At 45.4% G+C, this 25,358-nt stretch overlaps 1 protein-coding gene across 1 annotated transcript in view; it reads right to left on the bottom strand.

Annotated features, from left to right (window-relative positions):
* Positions 1 to 25,358, bottom strand: part of PREP (prolyl endopeptidase) — a 118,009-nt gene that overhangs the window by 26,340 nt on the left and 66,311 nt on the right. The window contains exon 10 of the mRNA XM_038554825.1: positions 20,630 to 20,733. Coding sequence (XP_038410753.1) covers positions 20,630 to 20,733 — 104 coding nt within the window. The remainder of the gene's footprint in view (positions 1 to 20,629; positions 20,734 to 25,358) is intronic.

Consider the following 25,358-nt stretch of genomic DNA (forward strand, 5'->3'; position numbering starts at 1 on the left):
ACTCCCATTTTTAGGAGAGGGGCTTACTCGGACCAAGAGAAGGAACTAGTTCAGGTCATACATGCTGTGATGGCCTCAGGATCTGTACCTGGGCCCACTGACTCCAGACTCCAGACTCTCAGCCACTATGAACAAAGGATCAGCAAATCCCCTGGCTCCCCTCCAGAGCCCCCTCTGGAACCTTCTGTGGCACAGCTATTGTGCCGTCATGTGGTCCGTGTGTGTGTCTGTTGACCTAGCACCTGGAAGACAGCACTTAAAAAGGAAGTGCTGGATAAATGCATAAATAAACACTCAAACTGGACACCACGCTGCCACCAAACAACACACAAAAAAGTATTTAAGGGGCAGTACATTGAAAAAAACTATAAAAACTCTATGAAATGGTCTAGAGTCTGGCATCAAAATGCTTATAAGCTGAAAAGTAATAAAGTACAAATTAACTCTGGTTGAGGCACTCGGGACTGTATGCGGTCACAAATTTCTCACTCTAATGAAAAATATTTAACATCTGACATTTTCTTTATGTGTAGCTGTTAATCTATTAATTTAGCAATGCCATGGCGGATGAGCTTTATGGCTCTGAAGCTGTTTGGTTATGGTGATTTACTGCATGCGATCGCACCTGCGTCATAAAAACCCAGGAAGAACACTTGAGATCAATTTCGAATTCTCATTAACTCAAAACTACGGTGGACCACTTATTTATTTTACTGCCTTAGAAAAATAAAATTAATAAGCAAAATGCTGGCATGACAGACTCTTGCCAGAATGTCCAGTAACAGAGCAGAACCAAACCGCTTTAAGGATCTGCGGCTGGTAGCTTTGCACGCCTGAAAAAGGGTGGACTACAGAAGAGAGACAGATGTCAGTGAGGAGGAGAAAGGAGAGCAGTGTTTGTGCAATCAAGCAGCTCCTGGTGCAGGAGGTGGGTGGGAGATGAAACAGAGCTGCACGCAGCCAACAGTGACCCTGAACTTGAGGGCAGCGCTGACAAGAGGCCTAGAACCAGGAAGCTGGCACAACTGTCCAATTACCACTTTTTGTTTGTGGATCCAAGGGGGAGATATAGCAAAAACACTGCAAGGAGCAGCTGCACACCAAATCATTCTATTGCAGAAGAAATGAACGGCTGGAATTCTGGAGGGGTGAATCTGGAAGCACATATTTGTCGCCGGCATAGACACTGATGTGAGTCGCCGGTGGACACCTCCAATGCTGCTCCTATACTCATCTGCTTCTACCCAGAGCCTCTCAGACAACGCAAGTGCAAATCCCCAAAATAAGCCCTTGGGAGAGTAAGAGGCAAGAAAAGACCCATCATAGATAATTTCAAGTTGCTTAAAGAACAATTGTAAAAAAAAAAAAAAAAAAAAAAAAATTCACACTCGGTAAGCTCATGAGTGCCACACTGCATTTCAGTCCCTGATGCTGGGAGCCAAGGAGCCAAGTCCAGCCAAGGAGCTGGACTCATGCTGGTGAGGGCGGGCTGCATGGAGGGGGTCAATGAGAAGACCCAGAAGTAGAGGCTTGGGCGCCTGGGTGGCTCAGTGGTTGAGCGTCTGCCTTCAGCTCAGGTCGTGATCCCAAGGTCCTGGGATCGAGTCCTGCGTCAGGCTCCCTGCATGGTCCTGCTTCTCCCTCTGCCTGTGTCTCTGCCTCTGTCTCATGAATAAATAAATAAATAATCTTAAAAAAAAAAAAAAAAAAAAAAGTAGAGGCTCTCAGGGGCATTCCCAACAGCCACCGGGCGCAAATGAACGCACATCACCAGGTTCAGAAATCCTGCTGCAAAGCTACAAGCATGACTTCTTTGGCTTATATTCTATGTGTGACTGTGTGACATGTTTCATATTTGTGCAGTAGGATAACAGTAGCAAACCTCTAACCAGTGAAGCCATATATATATATTTTTCTTTTTCCCTGGCTGTGAGATGCCTCCCACCACACCTTGTTTCGCCCCGGCACTACCATGATAGAGAGATCTTGTCTATTCATTTTTAAATACTTTAAATGTGGGAATAGTGTAATTTTTAAGTATGCATACGTGCACCACCTTTTTATTACCACGGCATTGAGGTAGTGAAATATCAAAGTCTAAGGAAAATGAACATTTCAGATGAAAAATTGAATCCTGTTCACGATCTGGAAAAGAACACGGGGCTGTTCTGATGATAGATGGCATTCAGGATGGCGCACGGGGAACCTTTGAGGACTCTGAAGCATCAGGGGTGTATGCAGAAAAGCTGGCCACAGAACCAGCACACCGAGGGCAAACACTTTCACCTAGTGAATCCCAGGTACGAGGTCTACTGCCTAGGAATTAAGAGGCAGGGCAGCCCTGGTGGCGCAGTGGTTTAGTGCCACCTGCAGCCCAGGGCATGATCCTGGAGATCCTGGATCGAGTCCCACGTCAGGCTCCCTGCATGGAACCTGCTTCTCCCTCTGCCTGTGTCTCTGCCTCTCTCTCTCTCTCTCTCTGCATCTCTATGAATAAATAAATAAAATATTAAAAAAAAAAAAAGGAATTAAGAGGCAAAGGCCAGGGCTGCAGGAGACGCCTCATTCCCAGACGGCTGGGCTCCGGGGCTCCACTCACAGTCTACTGCTTTCCTGGCAACCTCCCCAGTCTTTAAATGTCAGTGCTCCCTTTGGTCCTCCTTCCCCTCTATACACACCACTCCGGGGTTCAATCTGTGCCCATGTGCTCACTGACCACCCCACAACCAGCCTTCACGACTCTCCCTGACTCCTGACCCTAATTCTCTGAGCACCTGGCACACACCACATAGGGCTCCCCAGGGTACAAGGGGATGAAATCTCCCCCCATTTGGGTGCATACCAGACCCTTAAGGTTTGGACCTGTCTGCATCTCCAGGCTCATCTCCTGCCTGTGGGGTCCAGCCCTGGCGCTGGGGATACCTCTGCTTTTTGTACAAGCTTTCCTCCCTGCAGAGCCCTTCCCTGTCTGCCCGAAGCGCCTTGCCTGGACGCCTTCCAGAAACAGTCTTAGAGGTGTCTCCTCCTCTGGGCTCTCATAGGCCCTGGGATCACCTTTCATACTGTTTCTCCCACCATCAAATTGCTACAAATGTTTATCGTGTCCTCATTTCCCCTAGTAAATTCTCTCTTTCCTTACACTCCCAGCACTGCTCCATACGAGGTGGCAGCTTGATAAATGTTTGTGAAATAATTACTTTTATTTATGTATACAATCTTCTCATTTAGAATTTCCCTTTTATTTAAATTAGCATTATTTTATTATAACTAACACTGCCTTAGGCATCCCCTGGCTTCTCTCCGCGAGGCACAGGGACTTTTGGGGCCTCACTTAGACAAACACAGACGGGCCATATGGTACAAGAAACATGAACAGTGAAGAAAAGAACCACGGATAGAAATCAATAAAACTATTGAGGAGGGAAGAAGGAAAGGGAAAATGAACCTGTGAAAGAAGGGGCTGCTTGAGAAAACATGTTAGAAAAGCCAAAGGGAGAAAATTAAACTTCCAAAGTCTGAAAGCATTCCTTGTAAAATCCAAACCATCACACACTCCCACAAAACATAGCAAGGAATCGATCAACTGATTGTAGATAATAGTAGAAATTTTTTTTTTTTTAATTGCTCGGCTTGTCTAAGAGTTTCTCAGACAACTCTTGCAAGAAAACAACACAATAAATGAGTAATGGGAAGATATTAAGAAAAAAATTAACATTGATGCTCTAGAAGAAGGGGCAGCAATTATCTCCTGCTTTGGTCACAGACCAGGACCCAAAGCACACTTAAAGACTAGATCACAATTAAAATAAAAAAAATTCCACGGAAGTGCAGAGGGTAACAAACATTAGTTTGCTGACACTATTTGCTGGCTTTGAATAGAAATTACCTTTGGAGGGGAGAAGGGGATGGTCCAACTGACATTTTACAGACAGGGAAAACACCCATTCGCACAGGTTTCTGGCCTTGATAACTAGATAATTTCAGACTGCGTCGTCTATCGAGGCTTCTCTTATTTGCCAAATATTTCTGTGTATCTGCTCTGGGCTCCGGGGACACAGCAGTTGGGGGGTGGTGGTGGTGGAAATCACTTTCTGAAGGGAAGACAGAGGGACACACAAATAAAGGAAAGGACGAAGCTGGACGCCGGGAGGAGGGGATGGGGAAGGGCTGCTGGGTGACCCGGGAGGGAGAGAAGGGCGCTCGGACCAGTGCAGTGGAAGGAAGGGAAGGAGTGGAGGGGGCCGCTGGCGAGGAAGGAAGCAGGGAGGGAGGGAGTGCCCGGGAGGAGGGCACGGGGGAGGCCTGTGGGCTTTACTCCAGGCTGGGCGACTGCAGACAAGCGTAACCAGAAGGGCTATGCTATTTATTAGGGAGCCACATTCTTTAAAATAAAATAATAAAAAAAATAAATAATAAAATAAAATAAAATAAAATAAAATAAAAAATAAAAATAAAATATAAAATAAAATATAAAATAAAATAAAATAAATATAAAATAAAATAAAATAAAGTAAATAAAAGAAAGAAAGAAAGAAAGAAAGAAGAAAAGAAAAGAAGCCACATTCTCCTGTGGAACAAGAAAAAGGATGGTCTCTTCCTCTGGGCCACGATCCCAGCACAGCCGCCCTGGCTGCTGACACCGACCCCAGCGCGAGGTCGGCCTGCTGAGGGGTCAAGCCCAACGTGACTCGGTACAACTGACCCCTCCTCAAAGCCTCAGTCCTGGGGGGGCCACGTCACGGCCAGAGGAGCTCTGCTTCTGCACTGAGGGAAAGGCCCGGAGGGGAGCAGAGCCCCCCGTGTGGGCCGGGGCCCCAGAGCGCAGGCCAGCCTGTGGGGGACACGGCCCCCCAGCGGGAAGAGCTCTGCTGGTGGCGGGTGGGCATGCAGGGAGGTGGCCTTGGGGGGCGGGAGGACCGGGGCTGAGGAGGAGGCAGGCAGGGCCAGGGCTGCTCTGCGACGCCACGGCCCAGGGGTCACGCGTGCGGCCTGCGGCGCCCTCCTGGCCCCGACTGTCGCCGGCGGGGCCCGATGCAGGTTCTGGGGTCCGGGTGGGTCCCCAGGCGAGTGACGGAGGCCCGGAGGCCCCAGCAGAATCCCGAGAGGCCCATGGGAGCCGACCTGTGAGACGAGAGTGCCCACGTCAGCCGTCGTCATGAGCAACTCACGCCAGGCAGAGAGGCTTCGACTGGCAGTGCTGTGGTGGTGGTGGGTTTTTGTTTTTTTTTAATTAGGTAAATCACGAAAATACACGTTTCTTAAAAAACTGAGCTGAGGGCACAAACTCTCCAATGATTTTGAGTCCACCGGGAAAAATAATGTCTGTGGAGAAAATAAGTAAAAGGTACTGATTTGCTAAGCTAGTTCTAGAGCGGTTGGTTGGTTGGTTATTTTTTTATTTTTATTTTTTTATTCATTTATGATTTTATTTATTTATTCATGACAGACATAGAGAGAGAGAGAGAGAGAGAGAGGGGCAGAGACACAGGCAGAGGGAGAAGCAGGCTCCATGCAGGGAGCCCGACGTGGGACTCGATCCCGGGTCTCCAGGATCACGCCCTGGGCTGGAGGAGGAGCGAAACCGCTGAGCCACCTGGGCTGCCCGGTCGGTTTGTATTTTTTAAAAAAATATTTGGAAAATGAAGAGAGCATTTGGAAAATGTTCAGAATTTCAGGTGCTGTGGTGAAGATGGGGCCGGGGGTGGAGGCGACCCCCGCGTTCCCCCAAGGCCTTCTCTGGGGAGGGACACGTGGTGTCACCAGGGCGTGCACTATTCTCTCTCCTTCCAGCACGTGGAGGATGGCTCTGCGCATCTGCCAACTCCGAAGCTGGTTTGTCTCCATCCCGTGGTGTTGGCCAAGGGCATGTGGCCAGGGGAGGGAGGTGACACTTGTAGACAAAAGGGCTGTGGGCACCTGGGACAGGATGTGCTTTGTCTCTGTGCCACGGGGACAGGCAACGCGTAGTGGGGGAGGCTCCTCAGGCGGGGCCTGGAGGGAGCCCGGGCGACGGCAGATGGACAGCGCGTGGAAACGAAACGTAAACCTGTCTGACTTCACGCCTCTGAGACTGCGACGGCGCCTGTTAACTGCAGTAACCTTGCCCCTCCTGACTGAGCTAGGACAGAGCAACCGGAAAGGAACGCATTCGTAAGCTGCAGAAAATTCTACACTCACTATCTGAGCCTTCCCGCCCATGAACTGCGTACATAACCAAAAATGCACATATTTCAAAACTTCAGAACTATTTTTTCATTTTTAGTTGCTCATATGTGGAATTTAGGAAACAAAACAGATGCACACAGGGGAAGGGAAGGAAAAATAAGATAAAAACAGACAGGGAGGCAAACCATAAGAGATTCTTAACTCTAGGGAACAAACTGAGGGTTGGTTGCTGGAGGGGAGGAGGATGGGGGGATGGGGTAACTGGGTGGTGGGCATTAAGGAGGGCGCTTGATGTTGGGGGCGCTGGGTGTTATAGTAAGTGATGAATCACTATATTTTACCCCTGAAACCAACACTACACTATATGTTAATTAACTCGTTTATTTTATTATTATTATTTTTAAAGATTTTTACTTATTTATTCATGAGAGACACAGAGAGAGAGGCAGAGACACAGGCAGAGAGAGAAGCAGGCTCCATACAGGGAGCCCCACGTGGGACTCGATCCCGGGACTCCAGGACCATGCCCTGGGCCGAAGGCAGATACCCAACCACTGAGCCACCAAGGCGTCCCAATTAACTCGAGTTTAAATAAAAACTTGAAACAAAACAAAGGAAGATAGAGAATTCAGGCCCTAAGAGGTCTCACAGAAGGAATGTAAGGAGCTGGCTTCCTTCTTGACAGAATGAAGGGAATGTCCCTCTGGTGACGGCCAGCTTCCACCAGGGCTTGGGACCCTCTCACCTTCTCAGGGAACTTGGTTCCTGCGGTGGGTCCCTCCTGCTGGAACCAACCCATCAACACAACCTAATAATCTGGTTCCTACCCATTTCATAACACAGGCCACTGCTCTTGTACCCCTCTCACTAATGCATTTAAACTTCTCAAGACCGTCTACACACATGGTTCCCCACTTCCCTTCCTGCTCCTCCCTTCCCCCCGATCCTGAACTCACTGCCACAAAAGCTATGGAGGGCTCCATCTGTAAATGAACGTAAAATCTGATCTTCTGGCTTGATTCGTTTTCTTAGCACAGCTGTATTCTACAGCAAGAGAATGAAAAATCTGAAAAGTGATCTGAAGGAGGGAGGAAGAAGGGAGGGAAGGAAGACATGAACCACAGGTGTTAAAAGACAGAGACGGTCAGTTAGCTTACCAGGGATTGTTTTCTCTGAATAAATTTTAAAATGTAAGTTTTTCGGATTACAACACTAACACAAGACAGTTCTGATTAGAATAATAACGCAATATGAGAATGCACGGAAAACGCGGTGAATCCCCCGATCCCTTAGTCACACCTCCCCTAACAAGCCACACACGCATTCTCCCCTCTTCCTCAATATACCCTGTTCGGCCACCAGTCTGCCCCACTGCTCCTGAAAGTGCTCTTATCTAGCTCACCAATGAATCCAGATGGTCAAATCCAAGGCCTCTTCTTCCTTCCTCATTTGACCGGCCACACTGAGTACTGTCCCCCACGGGCCCCTCCTCATACCCTTTCCTTGACCTCCTGCTTCCCCTGGTCTGGGATGTGCTGGTTCTTCTAGTACCTCCCTGGCTGATGCTTCCGGGACTCCCCTGCTGGCCCTCCCTCAGGCCTCTTCAGGGTGCAGGCCCGACCCTCCCTCACTCTACTCCAAGTACTTCTGTCCTTGCCCCAGACTTAAACAACACACTCACACCGAAGATGTCCACACTTATGACTCTAACTCAGATCTCTCCTCTGAGCACGAGACTCAAATATCCAACTCCATACTTGACATTGCCACCTGGCTGACAACGTAACACGCACCACAAACTTGATCATGTCCAAAATATCCTTCCTCCCAAACACGTCCTCCCCGACCCACTGCCAACAACCTGATACATGGTACCAGCTGCTCAGATTGGAAATCTCAGAGTCATCCTTGACGTGTCCCTTCCCCTCTTCCCTCCATGTGCAATCTCTGAGTGCGTCCCATTGATTCTACCCTCCAGATATTTTCCAAACCCACTCTTCCTCACATCCACAGTCTCTCCCTTAGTCTAGGCCACCTTATGTCTTCCCTGGTCTACAGACTGCTACAGAGGTGTTCCAGCAATCTCTACAGCCGCATCTGCCCCTTTCATCTATTCTCTACAAAATGGAAGATGGCTTTCGTAAATCAGAACATGGCCCAATCCAGCATAAGACCCTGCACGGACTCCCACCATACTTGGAACCCTGAACAAAGTCCAACACAACCGTGAGGCCCTGCCCTCCCCCTCGCTTACTGCACCTATCTTCTCTTGGGTCCTCTCTGGGGCCAACCGCTTTGTTCTCTGGGTCTTCGCTCCAACAGTTGCGCTGCTCTCCCCACATCTCCACATGATTAGTTCCCTCATAGGTAGGAAACTATGTTTCCACTGATATAACACAAGTGCACTTTAGTCGACCACTCAATTCACACTGTCATTCCTGGTGACGGTCCCTACTTATTTCATTCATAGCCCTTCCCCAACTTGGAATCTTCATATTTATTTTATGTTCACTTTTTTTTTTTTCCTGCCTGTACTCATAAGGGCAAAGACCACAGCTCTCTAGGTCACTCCTACACTCCTAGTGTTTAACACAGAGTAAATTCTGAATAAACACCCAGACTGGATGAATGAAAGTGGTTCTCTTCCCCATCCCACCTCCCCACAACAATGCTGATGAATTTCTGATGGCAGGTGAGGAAGACATCCAATGGCAGCTCTAGATGGACTGAAGGCGGAGTGGAAGCCTAGGCAGGGGAGCAGAGGTGGTGCCAGCAACGCCCCCACAACTCTCCTTGGTCCCTCCTCCCTCTGAAGATTCTCAGCCATGGTTCAAAGTCGGCACTTCAACAGTCAAATCTGCAGATTCTCTAGCAGTGCACCAGCCACAGTTTGGAGTATTTATACTCTTCTCTAATCTTTTCCAAATATTTAAATTAGCTATATGCGCATTAAACTTTGGAGCTGAACTAGCTATAGCCTATGCAAAACATGGAAGGCTTCAGGGTCCTGATGTGAATTTTCCTTGCACCCTAAATGGTTTTCCATTTGAGAGTCAATTTCAGAATTACCCACTATCTAATTTGGGATCAAAGAGCACATTCTCTGTTTAAACATATGTTTACATGCATATTAATATTTCTATCTACTCATATACATACACATGTATACAAACGAACACAGCTGGGGGCAGGGAGGACACAAGCTTTGTCAGCTATTATTTGACTCAGCAGAACCAACTAGCAGATGATTTTAAATGTCTAAGAATTTATATGGGCTGCGTTTATCAATGCAGCTTGAGTAGATGGATTTACATTTCCTTCTTTTGAGACATTAGCCAAGGTAAACGATGAAGCCTTCTCCAGGGTCTTCATAAGGCCACAGCATTTTATATCAGTTCCTACATGAGGACCCAGAGCCAGCTATCTCAGGGTACCCAACTGCTGAACTGCGACAGCTGGGGAGAAGCTAGCCTAGCTTCTGAGGGCAGAGAGCATCATGCTTAGGAGCAGCGCAGTGCGGGAAACCAGGGCTGAAGCACTAACTATACCACCGTGTGATTAGGGACAACTCCTCTAGCTTCCCTACACTGCAGCCTCTTCATCCCCAAAACAGAAATCACGAGGAGGTTGACTGGCTGAAGAAACGAGATGATGCACTCAGAGCACGGGCATACAGCCCGGCACAGGGTGTGCACACAGCTGTGCTCTAAGTCACAGCTGACTATCCTCTTTCCCTGTCTTTTTGCTTTAGACTGAGTTTCCAAGGGCAGGAACAAGAGGAGACGCTTCTACACAAGTGGGGATTTGGCTGGGTACTCAAAATGTATACAATTTCAGAAAATGGGGTTAGGAAAATGAACAGTCTCTCAACGGAGCACAGAGGAAGGAGAACCGGGCGGAGGGAAGTCTGCATATGGTAGTCGAGGACTGGGTTGGCAGTTCAGCCTTGGTGGTGCCGAGTATTTGGGGTGGGGACTTGGGGTAGTTAGGTGCCATTTCTGCAAGGCTGGAAAGAGGACATCAGGAGTTTGGTAGAGGAACTCACACTTGACATGGACCATGACCAGGAACCTGTGTGTGTCCCTGTGTAGTACCCTGACACACAACGTCTTCTAACTGGCAACATATTGCCATCAGGTTTATCACTATTAACGTTTCTCATCTACCACGGACACTACCCTACTACTACCACTACCACAACACTGGGAGCAAATAGAGAATGATCCAATCTACTTCTGTAAACCCAGGTCAAGGTATACTTGACCCCAATCAAAAGGTTATACTTATGGAAATGGAAAATGTTTCCTTCCTTCTTCACAGACCAATAAAGTCAGGCAGTAATGGTTTTTCCTCCAGGGAGATAATGGAGTATCTGCAGTGCCAGGTCTATTTTTACTCAATCCATCATCCCTCGGCCATCAATGTGATGCCAGTAGAGGGGAGGATAGGGAAGAGCTATGTAACAGGTGGAGAGACCACACTAAGCTCCTATGTTCTCTTCTCCCCATCTGCCCTAAAAGATGGAGCAGAGCAGGAAGCCAAAGAACACTTGTCTAGGTGGCAGCCCACATAAAGACATACCCCTGAGGTTTAGGAGTGATACTACCACAGAAAAGCAGAAGAAAGATTGCTCCAACTCTCTCCTATGGAGCCTTCTCAATGCAGAGAGAACCTAAACAATTTTCAGATTCCAGATATCCACTGAACCCTATTAATTTTTAAACCAACTCCACCAATTAAGAAGGCAGAAATGATGGGACAGACACTGGAATGGAGGTACTTGTCTAAGAAAGAGCAATTGAGAAGGTCACCTGCTTTGGGCACAGAGGTGTCTTTTCAGATTCACCACACAAGAAGCAGAGATCTTGGGCTAGTGCTCCTGAAATAAATCTGAGAATATTCTTCTGAATTTGAGTTTAAAGCAACCTGATGCTAGTACTGGCATTAGATCCTGGGGGAAATCCAGCAGAGATAAGATGATAAAAGCAGAACCATAAACACTTCAAGCTTTATTTCACTTTAGAACATACTTTAAGTGGACTTTCAAGCTGCCGTGTGGTGACCAACATTTAAGACTTACATAGAACTCCTCAGATTAAAATACAACGTATGTATGTATGTACTCGTGTGTATGAAAATCTGTGGTATAAATAAATGGACAAGGAAATGAGAATCTCTGTTAACATGTGACAAGGAGGTTAGAAGTGAATACTAAAATAAATCCTAAAATTTATAAGCAATTTTTAAAATGTAGTTATGGGCTCTTAGTGTCTCCTCTTTCACACAAAGAGTACTTTTATTTTTTAACAGGTTCCACAAGGGTTTACGAAGTAATTGCTGGATACTTATATGATGCAGAAACATACTTTTAGTGGTAAGTAGGTGTAGGAATTTAGAAGCCTTTTAACCTAATTTATTTTAGAGGTGAAAAAAACAATAACTGAGCGACAGAGTGCAAAAGATTTATCCTGATTAACAAAACACGCAGATTAGCACGGCTCTGGAGTTCTCTGTTCTAGTCTCAGCCTTGTCAATTATTTATACCGTTACCTTTGTTCAAACACACTGACTTTTAGTTTCCTCATCTGTAAAATGAGAGGTCTCAACTATAGGAACCCTAATGTATATGCAACTGGAAAACATACAACTCCTCTGCAGCCCATAAACACATTAGCATAAGAACAGATCACCTAGGGAAAAGCAAAGAAGCAGTTATGCAATTAGAGACTTGACCCTCTCCCCACCCCCCCTCAAAGGCTGACCTGTGCTATGCTTCCATTCTATTTTTTTTTTTATTTTTTTATGCTTCCATTCTAATGAGCAGGTCCTGCAAGGATGGCCTGTATCCACATCCTTGGCAACGGTATGGGGTAGTAGTGGTGGTGGTGGTGGTGAGTGGGAGCTGGTTTTCCCAGGCAAGAGGAAGACTCTAGCATGAAGCCAAATATCTGGAGAGCCATCTGGGTCTAAGCTTACCTGGCTTCCTCATCCTGCCAGAGATAACACCTTACACTTCATCTTGATGATAATTCTCAGAGTCCCATCTTGTCTTGCATTACACTTGCACTAAAGTCAAGGCCAGAGTTCAAGAAATACATATGTTCTGGAAGCAATATTAAAGGTCTTTTTTCATGGGAGAAGAGCCTCTTTCAAGGGTGCTTCTCTCTTCGTAATGCATTGATTTCTGCCGTCTGTGATGAAAAGATCTGAATATTCACCTTTTTCAGTCTTTGTTTTCCTAATCCTGACCCCGAGGTTTAGGTACCTGGCCACCAGGTGGAGTTTGGACTCCTTAGTCTCAGGGTCCACACCAAAAAAAATTTTTTTTTAGATTTTTATTTACTTATTAGAGAGAGGGAGAGAGAGAGCGTGCAGGCACATGACTAGGGGTGGGGGGGATCAGAGGGGGAAGGAGAAGCAGACTCCTCACTGAGCAGGGAGCCCAACACAGGGTTCAATCCCAGGACCCCGAGATCATGATCTGAGTCGAAGGCAGATGCTAAACCAAGCCATCCAGGTGCTCCATCCACACCAAAAATTTTTGCTGAAGTCCTGTTTTGTGTGACAGATTGCTAGTTGTCCCCCAATGTCTATTCTCCATTTCCTCCATCAAAAGGCCCTGATTTTTAGCTGCGCACATTTCTTTTTCTGGAACTAAAACCACATCTCTAAACCACCTTGCGCTACCTGTGGCCAGATGAGTGCTTTCTCACCATTAAGATGAAAGCAGACAGATTACACGCACCTTTAGAAAACATGCTTCTAAGACAGCTGGCATGCCCCTTCGCTCCCCCACTCCCCTCTTCTTCCCTACTGCCGCCTTCTTGTTGGCTAGAAAGTGGATATAATATGGCTGGATGGACAGCAGTGTTAGGAGACCTCAAAGAGATGCTGGGAACAAAAGCCACATGTGATGAAGCAGCAAGAGAGCAGGAGCTTGGATTCCTTGCACTTTGGATACCAAGTTGGCCCTGGACCAATTCCCCTTCTTTTCTGTGAGAGGGAAATAAATGTCTCTCTTCTTGATGTTTCCTGTGCTCACAGCTGAATCCAATCTGAAGAACATACCTTGAGATTCAGACCCATTTTTATTTTATTTTTTTTTAAAGATTAATCCCTTCATTTAAAAGAGAGAGAGGAAGGGCAGAGGGTGAGGGAGAAGTAGACTCCCTGCTAAGTGTGGAGCCCCACGTGGGGCTCTATCCCAAGACCCTGAGCCAAAACTAAGAGTCGGGAGCTTAACTGACTGAATCACCCAGGCACACCAAGATTCAGATTCATTTTTAAAAACAAAAAAATTAGGGCAGCCCGAGTGGCTCAGCAGTTAAGTGCCTGCCTTCAGCCCAGGGCATGATCCTGGAGACCTGGAATCGAGTCCCATGTTGGGCTCCCTGGATGGAGCCTGCTTCTCCCTCTGCCTGTGTCTCTGCCTCTCTCTCTCTCTCCCTTCTCTCTGTGTATTCTCATGAATAAATATATAAAATCTTAAAAAAAAATAAAAAAAATTATTAAAATGGCAAAAGTACCATTAGCACACATTATTCATAGATGATACCATGCTATTGAGTGAGTTCTAATAAGAAGTAAGTTACTTGCTACTTTGTCTTCTATAGGATAATGAAATAGGACATTCTTTTCCCAAGATAATTTTTTTTAGCAAGGAGCTGAAGCTAATTGTTAGCAGGGAGTAACCTGAAATCTACCCACTTGCACATCAGCAAAGCTCAGTAACCTGCAACTTTTTATGGATCTCAAAAAGCTATGACTCTTACAAGGTAAACAAAATTTGAATCTATTTAAGTGGCTTCATTACATATAATAGCAAACTCAGTACTATCTGTGGATATCTGATACGTTGCAATATACAGATTAACAAATTTAATTTGTAAAGATACAAAGGATGAACAAAGCTCCAATGAGTATCATTTTCACCTATGGTACTGAATTTATAGGTAGCCTGATCTCTAACATTTAGGGCCTCTAATGCAAGAACGATAAACCTAGAGGCCTTCCAGCATGTTAATCTGAGTCATTCAAATAGAATCAACACCTGTTAACTCATTAAAATCTCCACAAAATAAGCTGAGCAAATATGCCTGCGGCTGAGTCACCACCAGGTACCCCAGGAGAGCCAACCAATAGGGCTTCTCTCTCCTGGCCACCCTCCTTATGCGCTAAGTCACCAGGGTGGGTTCGGCTGTCTCCCTGGTCCTCATCCCACGCAGACTCCACTTCCTCAGCAAAGCTCAGGGAAGCTCTGACCAAGGTCAGCACAGGCCTGGCTTGCATCCACGTTGCCACAGCGAAGCCCCACAGGAGGCTCAAGAAACCTCCCCAGGCTTCTCATCATGGGGACCAGCTGCTTAATTCTCAAGGCCACCTTGTGATTTTTACTGAAAGAGGGTTACAAACTTGCAGGTGGCAGCAAAGTAATATCCTTTTTTAAAAAATGGAAGAGGATTTATTTACAGTGGAATGAGGAATGACCTGGGCCCCATAACTTATTTCTCTATTATAAGATAACAAAAAGCCAAATTCTTCATCAACCTTTACAGTCAAATAATTATTATTATTTTACAAATTATTTTAACACAGCTGATACCAAAAGGGGAGAGACCCACAAATGTGTAGCCTCTGATTACGAACCTCATTAACCTCAATCTAGAATGTCTGCGTGACAAAGAGTCCTAAAGAAGGGTGGGAATCTGTTTATGCAAGAATAGGCCACTATGAAATGTAGGATCACAGATAACCTGAATGCTCCGGCACTAAATCATCAAGAACAATGTAAAGCTGTTTTCTAATCATGTGCAAGCACAGACCTCTCAAAAAGTTTTTTTTTTTTTTTAAGTGTTCCCCCACTCTCCACTAACACTGCTTAAGATTTCTGACCACTACCTGTGAGAACACAGCACTACAGAAACATGCTATCACCAGTTCAAAGGTCAGCTCACTGAGGATGTGGATGAGTCAGTTTTCAAAAACTGGACATGCCATGTGCTCAGCACAGAAGTTAACAAATGTTCAAAGACTAATTGATGCTCTGAGAATATGTTCTCTGAATGGCAAAGCCTGTAGATGCTAGTAACCATAGTTATCGCCAAGGTTAGAAAAATCTACACTAAATTCAAGAAAAAAAAAATTCCCACTCCTTCTACCTCAAAGCATCTTGGTAAAAACCCAAAGAATTATTTAATTTTAACATTTCTTTTCAGTACCCAGCAAACCACCTTTGGGATGTGCCTGGTGTTTCATATGCATTGCTGCAGGTAAACCTCAGAAAAGTGCCTGCGAAGCGTAAGAAACAGGAATCAAGATAATTCAATCTGTTAAATACTTTTAATTCTTACTATTTTCGTACCATATGGTTTGCTTTCACCCATAAAATTGGGCCTTCCTTTCAATTTAATGTCTTTCACGAAATGTGGAAACTGTAGATAATGGAGTTTATTCATAGTACACTCAGTTCTTTTTCAGGTCTATAAATTTTGTCTTTCATTTGCGGAGGAAAAAGAAAGCCAGTCTCTCAGCTGGCTGGACAAAAAAAATGAGATACCGAGAAACCAAAAAGTGCACTTTGCTACGCTGCGTATCATGCCACGTTCACCCACAATGCAAACACTATTCCACCCACAAACGACAGAAGGCAACCTACTGCACTGGAGACGGAGGGCATAGTTCCCTTCTTGAATTTGCTGTGAAATTATGAAAGTGACCTGCTGCAAGAAGGCAGAGGGTGGTGCCTCTCTGAACAAGGATGGTGGTGGAACTGGTCAGGAGCCTCTTGGGGAACTAGGAGTCATGGAAGCACCCATCCCTTGAAGCCCTGCCCAGTTTCTGCCCCTCCTGTGAAGACCCCCTCCCCACCCCGCCAGGGTGATCTTCAATGCTGCAGCACGGCGGAGGCCGCACCTTGCCCTTGATCCTGGAGAGAACATCCTTCGGGTGTCTGACCTTTCAGATCTGTATGTCTCAACTTTCCAGTCTGACTGTAAATTTCCCAGGGTCAATGCCCTGTGTCTAGAAATTCTCCATATTCAAACAGTACCCACCGGCATGGAAGGGCCTGTCATACTGGCTGGAGGACTAAATTTAACTGCCACTTCCCTATTATTCCACGTTTGTTTAAAATGAAACACATCACTGATTATAAAGGAAGACAGATTTTTTTTTTTTTCAGGTAAATCACTTATCGCTAAGCTTATTTTGTAAGTTTAATTCCCAGTGTTCAGTGTTTCAGCTTCCTCTTAAAGATACAGGTGCAGAGGTTCTAATCAATATTATGTAGATGTGTCCTTCACAATAAAAAAAGAAAACAGACAGGATTAGTCAATTGCTGATTTGATAAACCTATCTAAAACTAAATTTTTGTGTGTACCCCCAATTGGAAGAGAAACCAACAGCCTTTCCAGGATCTGATTTTCAAAATTATATTTCTGATACAGATCAATGTTCTGCCCGCAGCTGCAGTCAGGGATGGATAAAGGTTATACAGACAGTTCTGTTCTATGTCTACCAGCAAAATGCGACACCATATCCTCCACGATCTGCTCCCCAAATTCAAGATATGCTGGGTTCTGGGTGAACGTACAACAAACATATGAGAATAGCCTTCTGGGGTTACTTAGCATTGTGTCTCTTTGCCCTTTCTCTTCCTCCTCGTCTTGGTCTACCTTAGCAGCTATACCATCAGCTAGATGTGCATGGTCATGACCACCATTAACTGCATTGACCAACTACGCAGCGCAATCTATGCTGCAGTATTTGCTCCAAACGATACCATGCTCCACAAAATGTAAGAAGGAATCACAAACAGCCTAGAGGATCTTCTTTTTAAACCTCATATGGAATAAATATAAACACCAGGATCTAGAGGAATCAAAAGTGACATCACCCTAAAGAAACTGAAGATAAAAATACCCTTCCCCCCACCTCCCACAAATCCACCATCAGATGTTTTCCATTCACGCACAAATGCCTCTCCAGGGCTTGCTTTTACAATGGTAGGTCAATGCTGGCAACCCACCGAGGGCCTAATCAAAACGTGAGGACATCTGTCACGCTCACATTTCATGTCAAAGCTCTGCTGAAACACTTGAATCTGAACCACTGCACAATGGATTTTTTAAGTGATACAAGTCTATGGTATTGTGACATCAAAGAGCATTTCAAGGGCACCCATAAATGATGAAAGAATTCTATTTCGATAACTCAGTGCAGTATGTCTGATGTGTATAATCAATAGATATAAAATCTCCTACTGGTGGGACGCCTGGGTGGCTCAGCGGTTGAGCATCTGCCTTTGGCTCAGGGTGTGATCCCGGGGTCCTGGAATCGAGTCCTGCATCAGGCTCCTGCATGGAGCCTGCTTCTCCCTCTGCCTGTGTCTCTGCCTCTCTCTCTGTGTCTCTCATGAATAAATAAAATCTTCAAAAAATAAAAAAATAAAATCCCCTATTAGCATTATATGTATACTCTGTCCACACACATATTTCCTGCCACGTTCTAAAATACGGAAACGAGAAGTGCGCTGAGATGTGTGATGCAACGTGTTCTGCTCAGTTACTATCCTTTTAAATATTTGCCATCTTTCTCCTTTTTTTTTTTCCTTCCCTACTGTGGTGGTAGAAACAAAAGGTTGTTCTTTTGGCAGCTCAACATCAGGAGAGTTTTCTTTGTGAAGTAGAGGAGTTCAGTTGTCCAGTGATACAGGCAACTGGCATCACCCATGCTCCTCTCTTCCCCAGTTAGTACATGGCTGAGAGATTTCTATCCCACCAAGCACTTGCTCAGCTGCAACATTTTAGTTTTTCATTTATAAATGAAAACAATACACATTAGGTGGTAACTAGTTTCTTTGTGTGTCATCCATAAAGAATATTACTGTTACCGGATGGGCAAGAAGAGAAACAACTCTAACCATCCTCACTGTGAGAAGAGTTCTTTCCCTGTAAGAAGCCGCCTCCCTGGCATTCTTATAGGTGCCTCTCCCTCATTCCAAACTCCAAAGATAACTGCAGGCCTAAGCACTAAATATTTGTGGGAAGCTGGAAAGGAAAGGACAATAATGTGCTTTTTTTAATTTTAATTTTTTACTTTTTTTAAAAAGATTTTTATTTATTCATGAGAGACACAGAGAGAGAGGCAGAGACACAGGCAGAGGGAGAAGCAGGCTCCCTGCAGGGAGCCTGATGGACTCCACCCTGGGACCGCGGGATCATGCCCTGAGCCAAAGGCAGACACTCAACTGCTGAACCACCCAGATGTCCCAATAATGTGTTTTTTTAAATAGAGCTGAGGAGGGGGCGCCTGGGTGGCTCAGTCAGTCAGTGGGCTACTTCTCCCTCTGCCTCTCTCCCTGGCTTGTGCTCTCATTCTCTCTCAAATAAATAAATAAAATGTTATAAACAAACAAACAAACAAGCAAGCAAACAAGCAAGCGAGCTGAGGGGTTACACAGTAGAGATGAGAGGATGACAGGGGGTCTCACTTGGGTGACCACCCAATTCTAGGGCCAAGGCTGTATCTTTGAAGGGTGAAGAGGAAGAGTCAGTGGGTGCTGCTTGGGCATCCCTGGCACTACTGACGGGGGAGGCGGTGGCGTGTACGTGTATGTGCCCATCCTGGCCCCAGGGTTCCTGAGGCAAAGACTAGACATGCCTTGGAGAGGTGACATGTTACATTTGATAGGAACAAATTTTCTATACATGGAGAAAAGGGATAACAGCAAAGAACGACAGCCTGAAAATGATTTTTAAAGGCTAATACAGGGGATCCCTGGGTGGCGCAGCGGTTTAGCGCCTGCCTTTGGCCCAGGGCGCGATCCTGGAGACCAGGGATTGAATCCCACGTCGGGCTCCCGGTGCATGGAGCCTGCTTCTCACTCTGCCTGTGTCTCTGCCTCTCTCTCTCTCTCTGTGACTATCATAAATAAATAAAAATTTAAAACAAAAAAAAAAAAAAAGGCTAATACAGGACTAGGGTGAGTTAGCGAACCATGTAAGCGCCACACAGGCTACTGGCTCCCACGGGATCTCTCTCCAGGCAATAGCTCACCTTGAAAATGAAAAGCAGCAGGAAGCCAAAAGAGATACAGGAGACTAATAGTCTGTTATATTTATTTCTAATATTGATTGAAAAAATAGATTATATTCTATGTGCCACTTAATATACATCATGTCATATAATCCTATAGGAATCTTGTAAAATATATACCATCTTCTCTATTTCACAGCTAAAAAAAACCTTGTAGTAGAAAGGTTGAGTGACTCACTCAATGCCCCCCTAAGAGTGCATGCGCATTTCACGCCTGACAGAGCTTCGTGATGAAGGCCCTGTGCACCTACTGAGAATGCTTGGATTTTATAAGTACTTTTTAGCATAGACCAGGGATCAGTAAACTTTTTCTTAGAGAGCCAAATACTTAGTATTTTAAACTTTACGGGCCATATAGGCCCTGCTGCACCCACCCTGTTAACACACTAAGACGGCCACAGACACTATGTAAAGAGATGCATGTGGCTGTTCTCCCACAAAACCAGAGCCCAGTTTACCAATTCCTGATCTAGAACAAGGGGTGACAAGCTGCAACCCCGGACCAGATCCAGCCCACTGTGGGGTTTGGAAACAATGCTTTATTTATGATCTAGATCTAGCCCATCGTCTAGACCACTTCTAGACAGGTGAAGGGTAACTCAACAAGCCAAACTAATGTCCTGGATTCACAGAAACATTCTTGGGAGCATCCAGTTCTTTGCTCTGAACTTCCTTCACAGTGATCTGATTCCTCATCTGTGTGTGGTCTGTGTGGTCCAGCCCTCCAAGTGGGAGAGCCCTGACAAACACCTGCTACCTCACCAGTGACCTCTCATTGCAAAAGGAACAGAGACAATCTATGTCCTCAATCAATAAATGATTCCATTTCTGGGAGACTTAATGCCTTTGGAGAGGCAAAACAAAAATTTTCTGGAAAAACAAAAAAGGAGATTCTTAACCTGAAAGGATGGGTGGCCAGAGACTGAGCTTGTGGTGCCATGACAATTAGGCAGTTAAGTCGCCCATTCTAATATTGCACGGAGGGTCTTATCTGTGCCGGACAGAAGTACACATGAACGTCAGACGGAAAAGACGGACTCGCAGCACTTGAGTCAAGACTTTGTATAGAGCAAATGTGTGTTGTTACTTGTGATGTCACGAGACTGAGCGAGCCCATAACCCACTCTTCTGCAGTAAGATCCCCCCACAGGGGACTCTGGCTTCCTATTGACAGCAGCAGCTCTGGAAGCAGAGCTTGCGAGCTCTAGGAGGGCAAGGACCATCCCTGGCTCCGTGCCCAGGGAGAGTGAGAACACCAAAACACCCGTCACCAATATTCCCGTGGATTCCCTCCACGGCTCCTAACAAACCAGGTGGCAATAGCCCAGCCCAGAAGTCAGATTTTCCAACTCTCACAAATGCTCCATACCTGGACTGTCTGGTAATCGGAAGCATCGATCCCTTTCACGGTAACCTCTCGGAAGACTCTTGGCTCCAGTTCCTCTTTGGTGAGGTCACAGTGATAAATGATACCTAGAAGGAAGCGGAAGTCCTGGTTTAGTCCGCAAACTCACTGGATACCAGGTGGGCAAGGATCACATGGCACAACTGGATGCTATGAAGAGCAAGAGAAGGACCTAGGTATTCTCTGCTGCCGTGTAAGTGCTTAGAACAGTCTGGTGCGTGGGATGCTATGTAAGCGTTCACCTTTCATCATTGCCACCACATGTGGCCTTCCTTCTTGCAACCATAATCTGTGTGGACATTTTAGAAGATTCCATAGCATCGTGTTGAGCATGAGAAGAGGTGAAAGACGTCACAGTGAACTTAGCAAGTCTTCCCTCTGCCACTTAGGAGTGCAGGTCAAGGAAGATGGGGAGATTTCACGTAGGGTCATTTCACCTGCGAGGTGAAGTATGATGGAAAACTCAAATGATCTACCCAAAATCAACAGCCGGGCAGGGTCTCTTGATGGGAACTGTGGGGCTCCAGATGCCGGACACTCACCTGCCCGTGGACACACATGTGGACAGCAATTAGGGGACCCAAGATGATCAGATACCATTTGAGAGTTGCTTTTAAAATTCTGTTTATCCCTTTAACTGTGCACAACACAAATTAGTGAATACACACCAAGAATGCCAGCTTATTTAATCACTAAAATTCCATTTCCTGAGTTTAACGCTATTACTGCCCTACCACTTAAGAACTAAATCAAAGAAACAAGTAAAATGAGTGGTTACTATTTGAAAACGACACTGAGGTGGTTTATGAAACAGAATTAGTCATCCAGAGTGGCTGGTGTGGAAACAGCCCTCCCACACAATACTTTAAACATACACTGTCAAATACATGAAAAATCGATTTAGTGATCCCAATACTTGCTGGAAAACTAGAAACTAAACAGTACTTCCACAGGGCACATTCAAAATGATTGATCACGTATTACAAGGGTGGCCTGCTTTCTTCTCAAATCCTCTGCTCTGTGCCTATACTTCATTAAGAGATGAGAAACACCCTGCACCCCCAAAGGCCAAGAGTAACACGTTTACATTCATTACTAGCATAACTGCTGATCCTATGAATGTCATTGTAAGTCTCATGCTTATAGACAGACTGTTTTAAGGTATTATAATAGGAAGTATGATGAATATTGACAAAGAGAAGATAAGTAATGTGACCAAAGTATTGGCTTTCCTAGTTTAAGTCATGCTGTCTGTTGAAATACATCAAAACACATGAAGTACTTCCAAACTACACTCTGGGCATACTTTCTTTGGGCACACATTCTAATGTACTGGATATACTGAATAGTGTCCTTGCCTAGATGAATGTAATCTTGAGGGCGAGGCTCTTTTCAGATATATGTTAATTTTTGAAAAGCTTCTTGATCCATATATACTTGACCCCCCCTTCCTCAAAATACACACACAAATCTGAATCCTTAAAAACAAACTGAAAAACCGAGCAACTAACAAAAAAGATTGCAGACCAAGCCTGTGGGGTTTGAGCCCCTGACAAACCCTGGTAGCAGCCTGGACCACAGCGAATGACAAAGGACCCGGCAGCTAGGACTGCTACCTCTCACAGGTGCAGGGTCAGTGACCTTACACAAACCCCAAAGTACTGGAATACAAATTCCTTTGTGAAAGAATGAATAGGAAATGTACTCTAAATGCCTGTTTATCTGGAAAAACTAAGACATCACATTCTCTAAGAGCAGAATGAAATAAGTATGCAACAGAGACTGGCTACCATTCAGAGAAACAGTGCCGAGAACCTGACTCCTATCCTCCTGTCCCATGCAAAAGAGTCACCGTGGGGGAGGCTGGGTTAGACCAGAACGTTTGAGCAGTACTTTCTTTTTACAGATCCATCTGGGTTAGTCTAGGTTAGCCCAGGTTAGCCCAATGCACATTCATATAATGTGAATTCCTATTACCTAATGATATTTGTGTCCTATCCAACTTGGCTTGGTAAGTCCAAGGGGAGGTGGGGTTTAGAGAAGACCTCTTCGAATCAAAAAACTGGAGAGGAGGGATCCCTGGGTGGCGCAGCGGTTTAGCGCCTGCCTTTGGCCCAGGGCGCGATCCTGGAGACCCGGGATCAAATCCCACATCGGGCTCCCGGTGTTTGGAGCTTGCTTCTCCCTCTGCCTATGTCTCTGCCTCTCTCTCTCTCTGTGACTATCATAAATAAATAAAAATTAAAAAAAAAAAAACTGGAGAGGACTGGTTAGGTGATCTCTAGGAAATAAATTTCCAAGTTTGGAGGTGAAAGAGAGAATTGGGCTACGGAAATCCCCTAAGGCCAGAGGAGGTGTCTGGACTTATGGAGATGTGTATCCTGATGAACACAAGTGGTTTAACAAAGCCGTTCTAGTAAGAGGAAGGAGACAGGGATGGTCAGCTCATATATTCCCAATAATCCAAAATAAATGTGAAGAGGCAAAAGAAATAGGAGTCTGAGTTAAGAGGAAGGAGAAACTCTGGGATTGAAACTGTGAAAGAAGAATCAGAGGCTCTGAAAAACTGGTATGTACAGAGAAGGCAAAAGAACCTTCTAAAAGACGACCCATCTAAACCCACCTGTATAGGGTGGGTTTTAATATTAAAAAAAAAAAAAACATAAACGGAAACTAAAAGTCTTAAAAATGTTTGCGCTCCTTGGTATTTACACAAAGGAGTTGAAAAGTTATGTCCACACAAAAATCTGCACACGGATGTTTATAGCAGCTTTATTTGTAATTGCTAAAACTGGGAAGCTTCCAAGATGTCCTTCAGGGGATGAATGTATAAATAAACCTTAGTACATCCAGACAATGGGATATTATTCAGGGCTAAAAGAAATCAGCTATCGAGCCAATGAAAAGATATGGAGGAAACTTAAATGCTTAGCACCAAGTGAAAGAAGCCAATCTGAAAAGACAAAACTGGAAGCAGTAAAAGGATCAGTGGTTGCCAGGGGTTGGAGCAGGGAGGGGTGAATTTAGGGGAGCACACAGGATTTTTAGGGCAGTGAAAATATTCCATAGGATATTATAATGATGGATACATGTCATTATGCATTTGTCCAAGCCCACAGAATGTTTGACAGCAATGGTCAACCATAATGTAAATAGGGACTCTGGGTGATTACGATGTGTCAATGTAGATTCATCACTTGTAACAACTGCCCCACTCTGGAGGGCGGAGGATACTGATAATGGGGAAGGCTGTGATGCGGGGGCAGGGGTACATGGGAAGTCTCTGGTACCTTCCCCTTGGTTTTGCTGTGAACCTCAAACTGCTCTACAAAATTAAGACTTAAATTCTTTTTTATTTGGCTTTCCCAAATAGCCTAGCAAAGGCTTCTTTGCTCATTCCTGTTTCCCAGAGAGATGCACCTGGGGCTTGCTATATGGATTATTACAACATGTAAGTCTGTCTGGAGCTAACCTTGGACAACCTTCTGAGGTTCCATGGGATACAGAATTAATTCAGCTCAACCACTAAGCTGTTTTGGCCGCAAGGAATAAGTGCATCATGTTCCAAATTGCCCTGGCTGCTCTTTTTCTCCCAAGTTTGATTCAAGGTACAAAAGTTCTAAATAGCTTGGGCTCAAGACACCTGGTCTTCACTGTGGGCCTCCGTGGGAAACAAAGTCAGCTGGTGCCCACCGGGCAGATGCAAACCACCACATGCCTCGAACAGCTGGAGCTGGAATTATTTTTTGCTCCGAGGCTTTACTTATAATTTACTGTCTCTGCTATTGACTGCAGTTGTAGACAGGCAATCTTCAGAGACCAGGGAAAGACAGCCTCTGGAACGTCTGTGCGTGGATGGATACACACATACATGCACTGACAATTCTTGATTTGAGAAATCCAGTTTAATGAGCTGATGATGGCTGTTTTTACTTTGGGCCAGAAGGCCTGAGTCTAGAGGCCCCATTTCTCTGGTTTAAGATATCCTCTCGTGCATTAAAGGGAGAAAAGAGAAAGATGGAAGCAAAACGAGTAAGAAAAGACAAAGGCATTACGACAATAAATTAAAGCTTGTTCAGAAACTGCCCGGTGGTATAGAGCTTTTCAACTTCTCAAACTTCACAGCCATAATAGTCACAGATAGTGTGTTTCATTGCTTGGCTTGGAACCCATCCCTTTACACGAGGACAGTGAGCCCTTTCTTCCCCGGTGCTGATGAGCTTACTCCTGAAACGAATGCCCACGCGGAGTCACTGAAGGTTTAGAGGGCTTCAGGGACTCTGGCTTTTATCAAAAAGGGGTAAGTGACCCCTACCCTATTCTCCTCATTGCCGTTTATCCGTTTAAACTGTTTAAGCTATGAGATTTTCCAAGGAAAATTTCTGGAACCAGTGTAAGCTGGGGAAATAAATGGTGAAGCCTGCAGCAGTGGGTTGGGAATGGTAATCTGGAAGAAATGGGTTTTTCTTGGTTCCTGTCCACTGGCCTCCAATGTGCCCCAGGGCAGAAGGTTGGGGGGGGGGGCATAGGACACCCTGGCATGGGATCCCTGACCTGTCAGTTTCTGACTCCTGGCACTGAGCAGGACTTCCACACGGTTGTGGGCACTTTTCTTAGCCCCCCTGGATCCTCTGAAAGGCACATGGGAAAGTAGAGCTTGCTAGGTGTTCCGGGAATACCATCAGACCTACTT

This window comes from Canis lupus, chromosome 12, assembly GCF_011100685.1.
Source record: "Canis lupus familiaris isolate Mischka breed German Shepherd chromosome 12, alternate assembly UU_Cfam_GSD_1.0, whole genome shotgun sequence".
In the NCBI taxonomy this organism is placed as follows: Eukaryota; Metazoa; Chordata; class Mammalia; order Carnivora; family Canidae; genus Canis; species Canis lupus.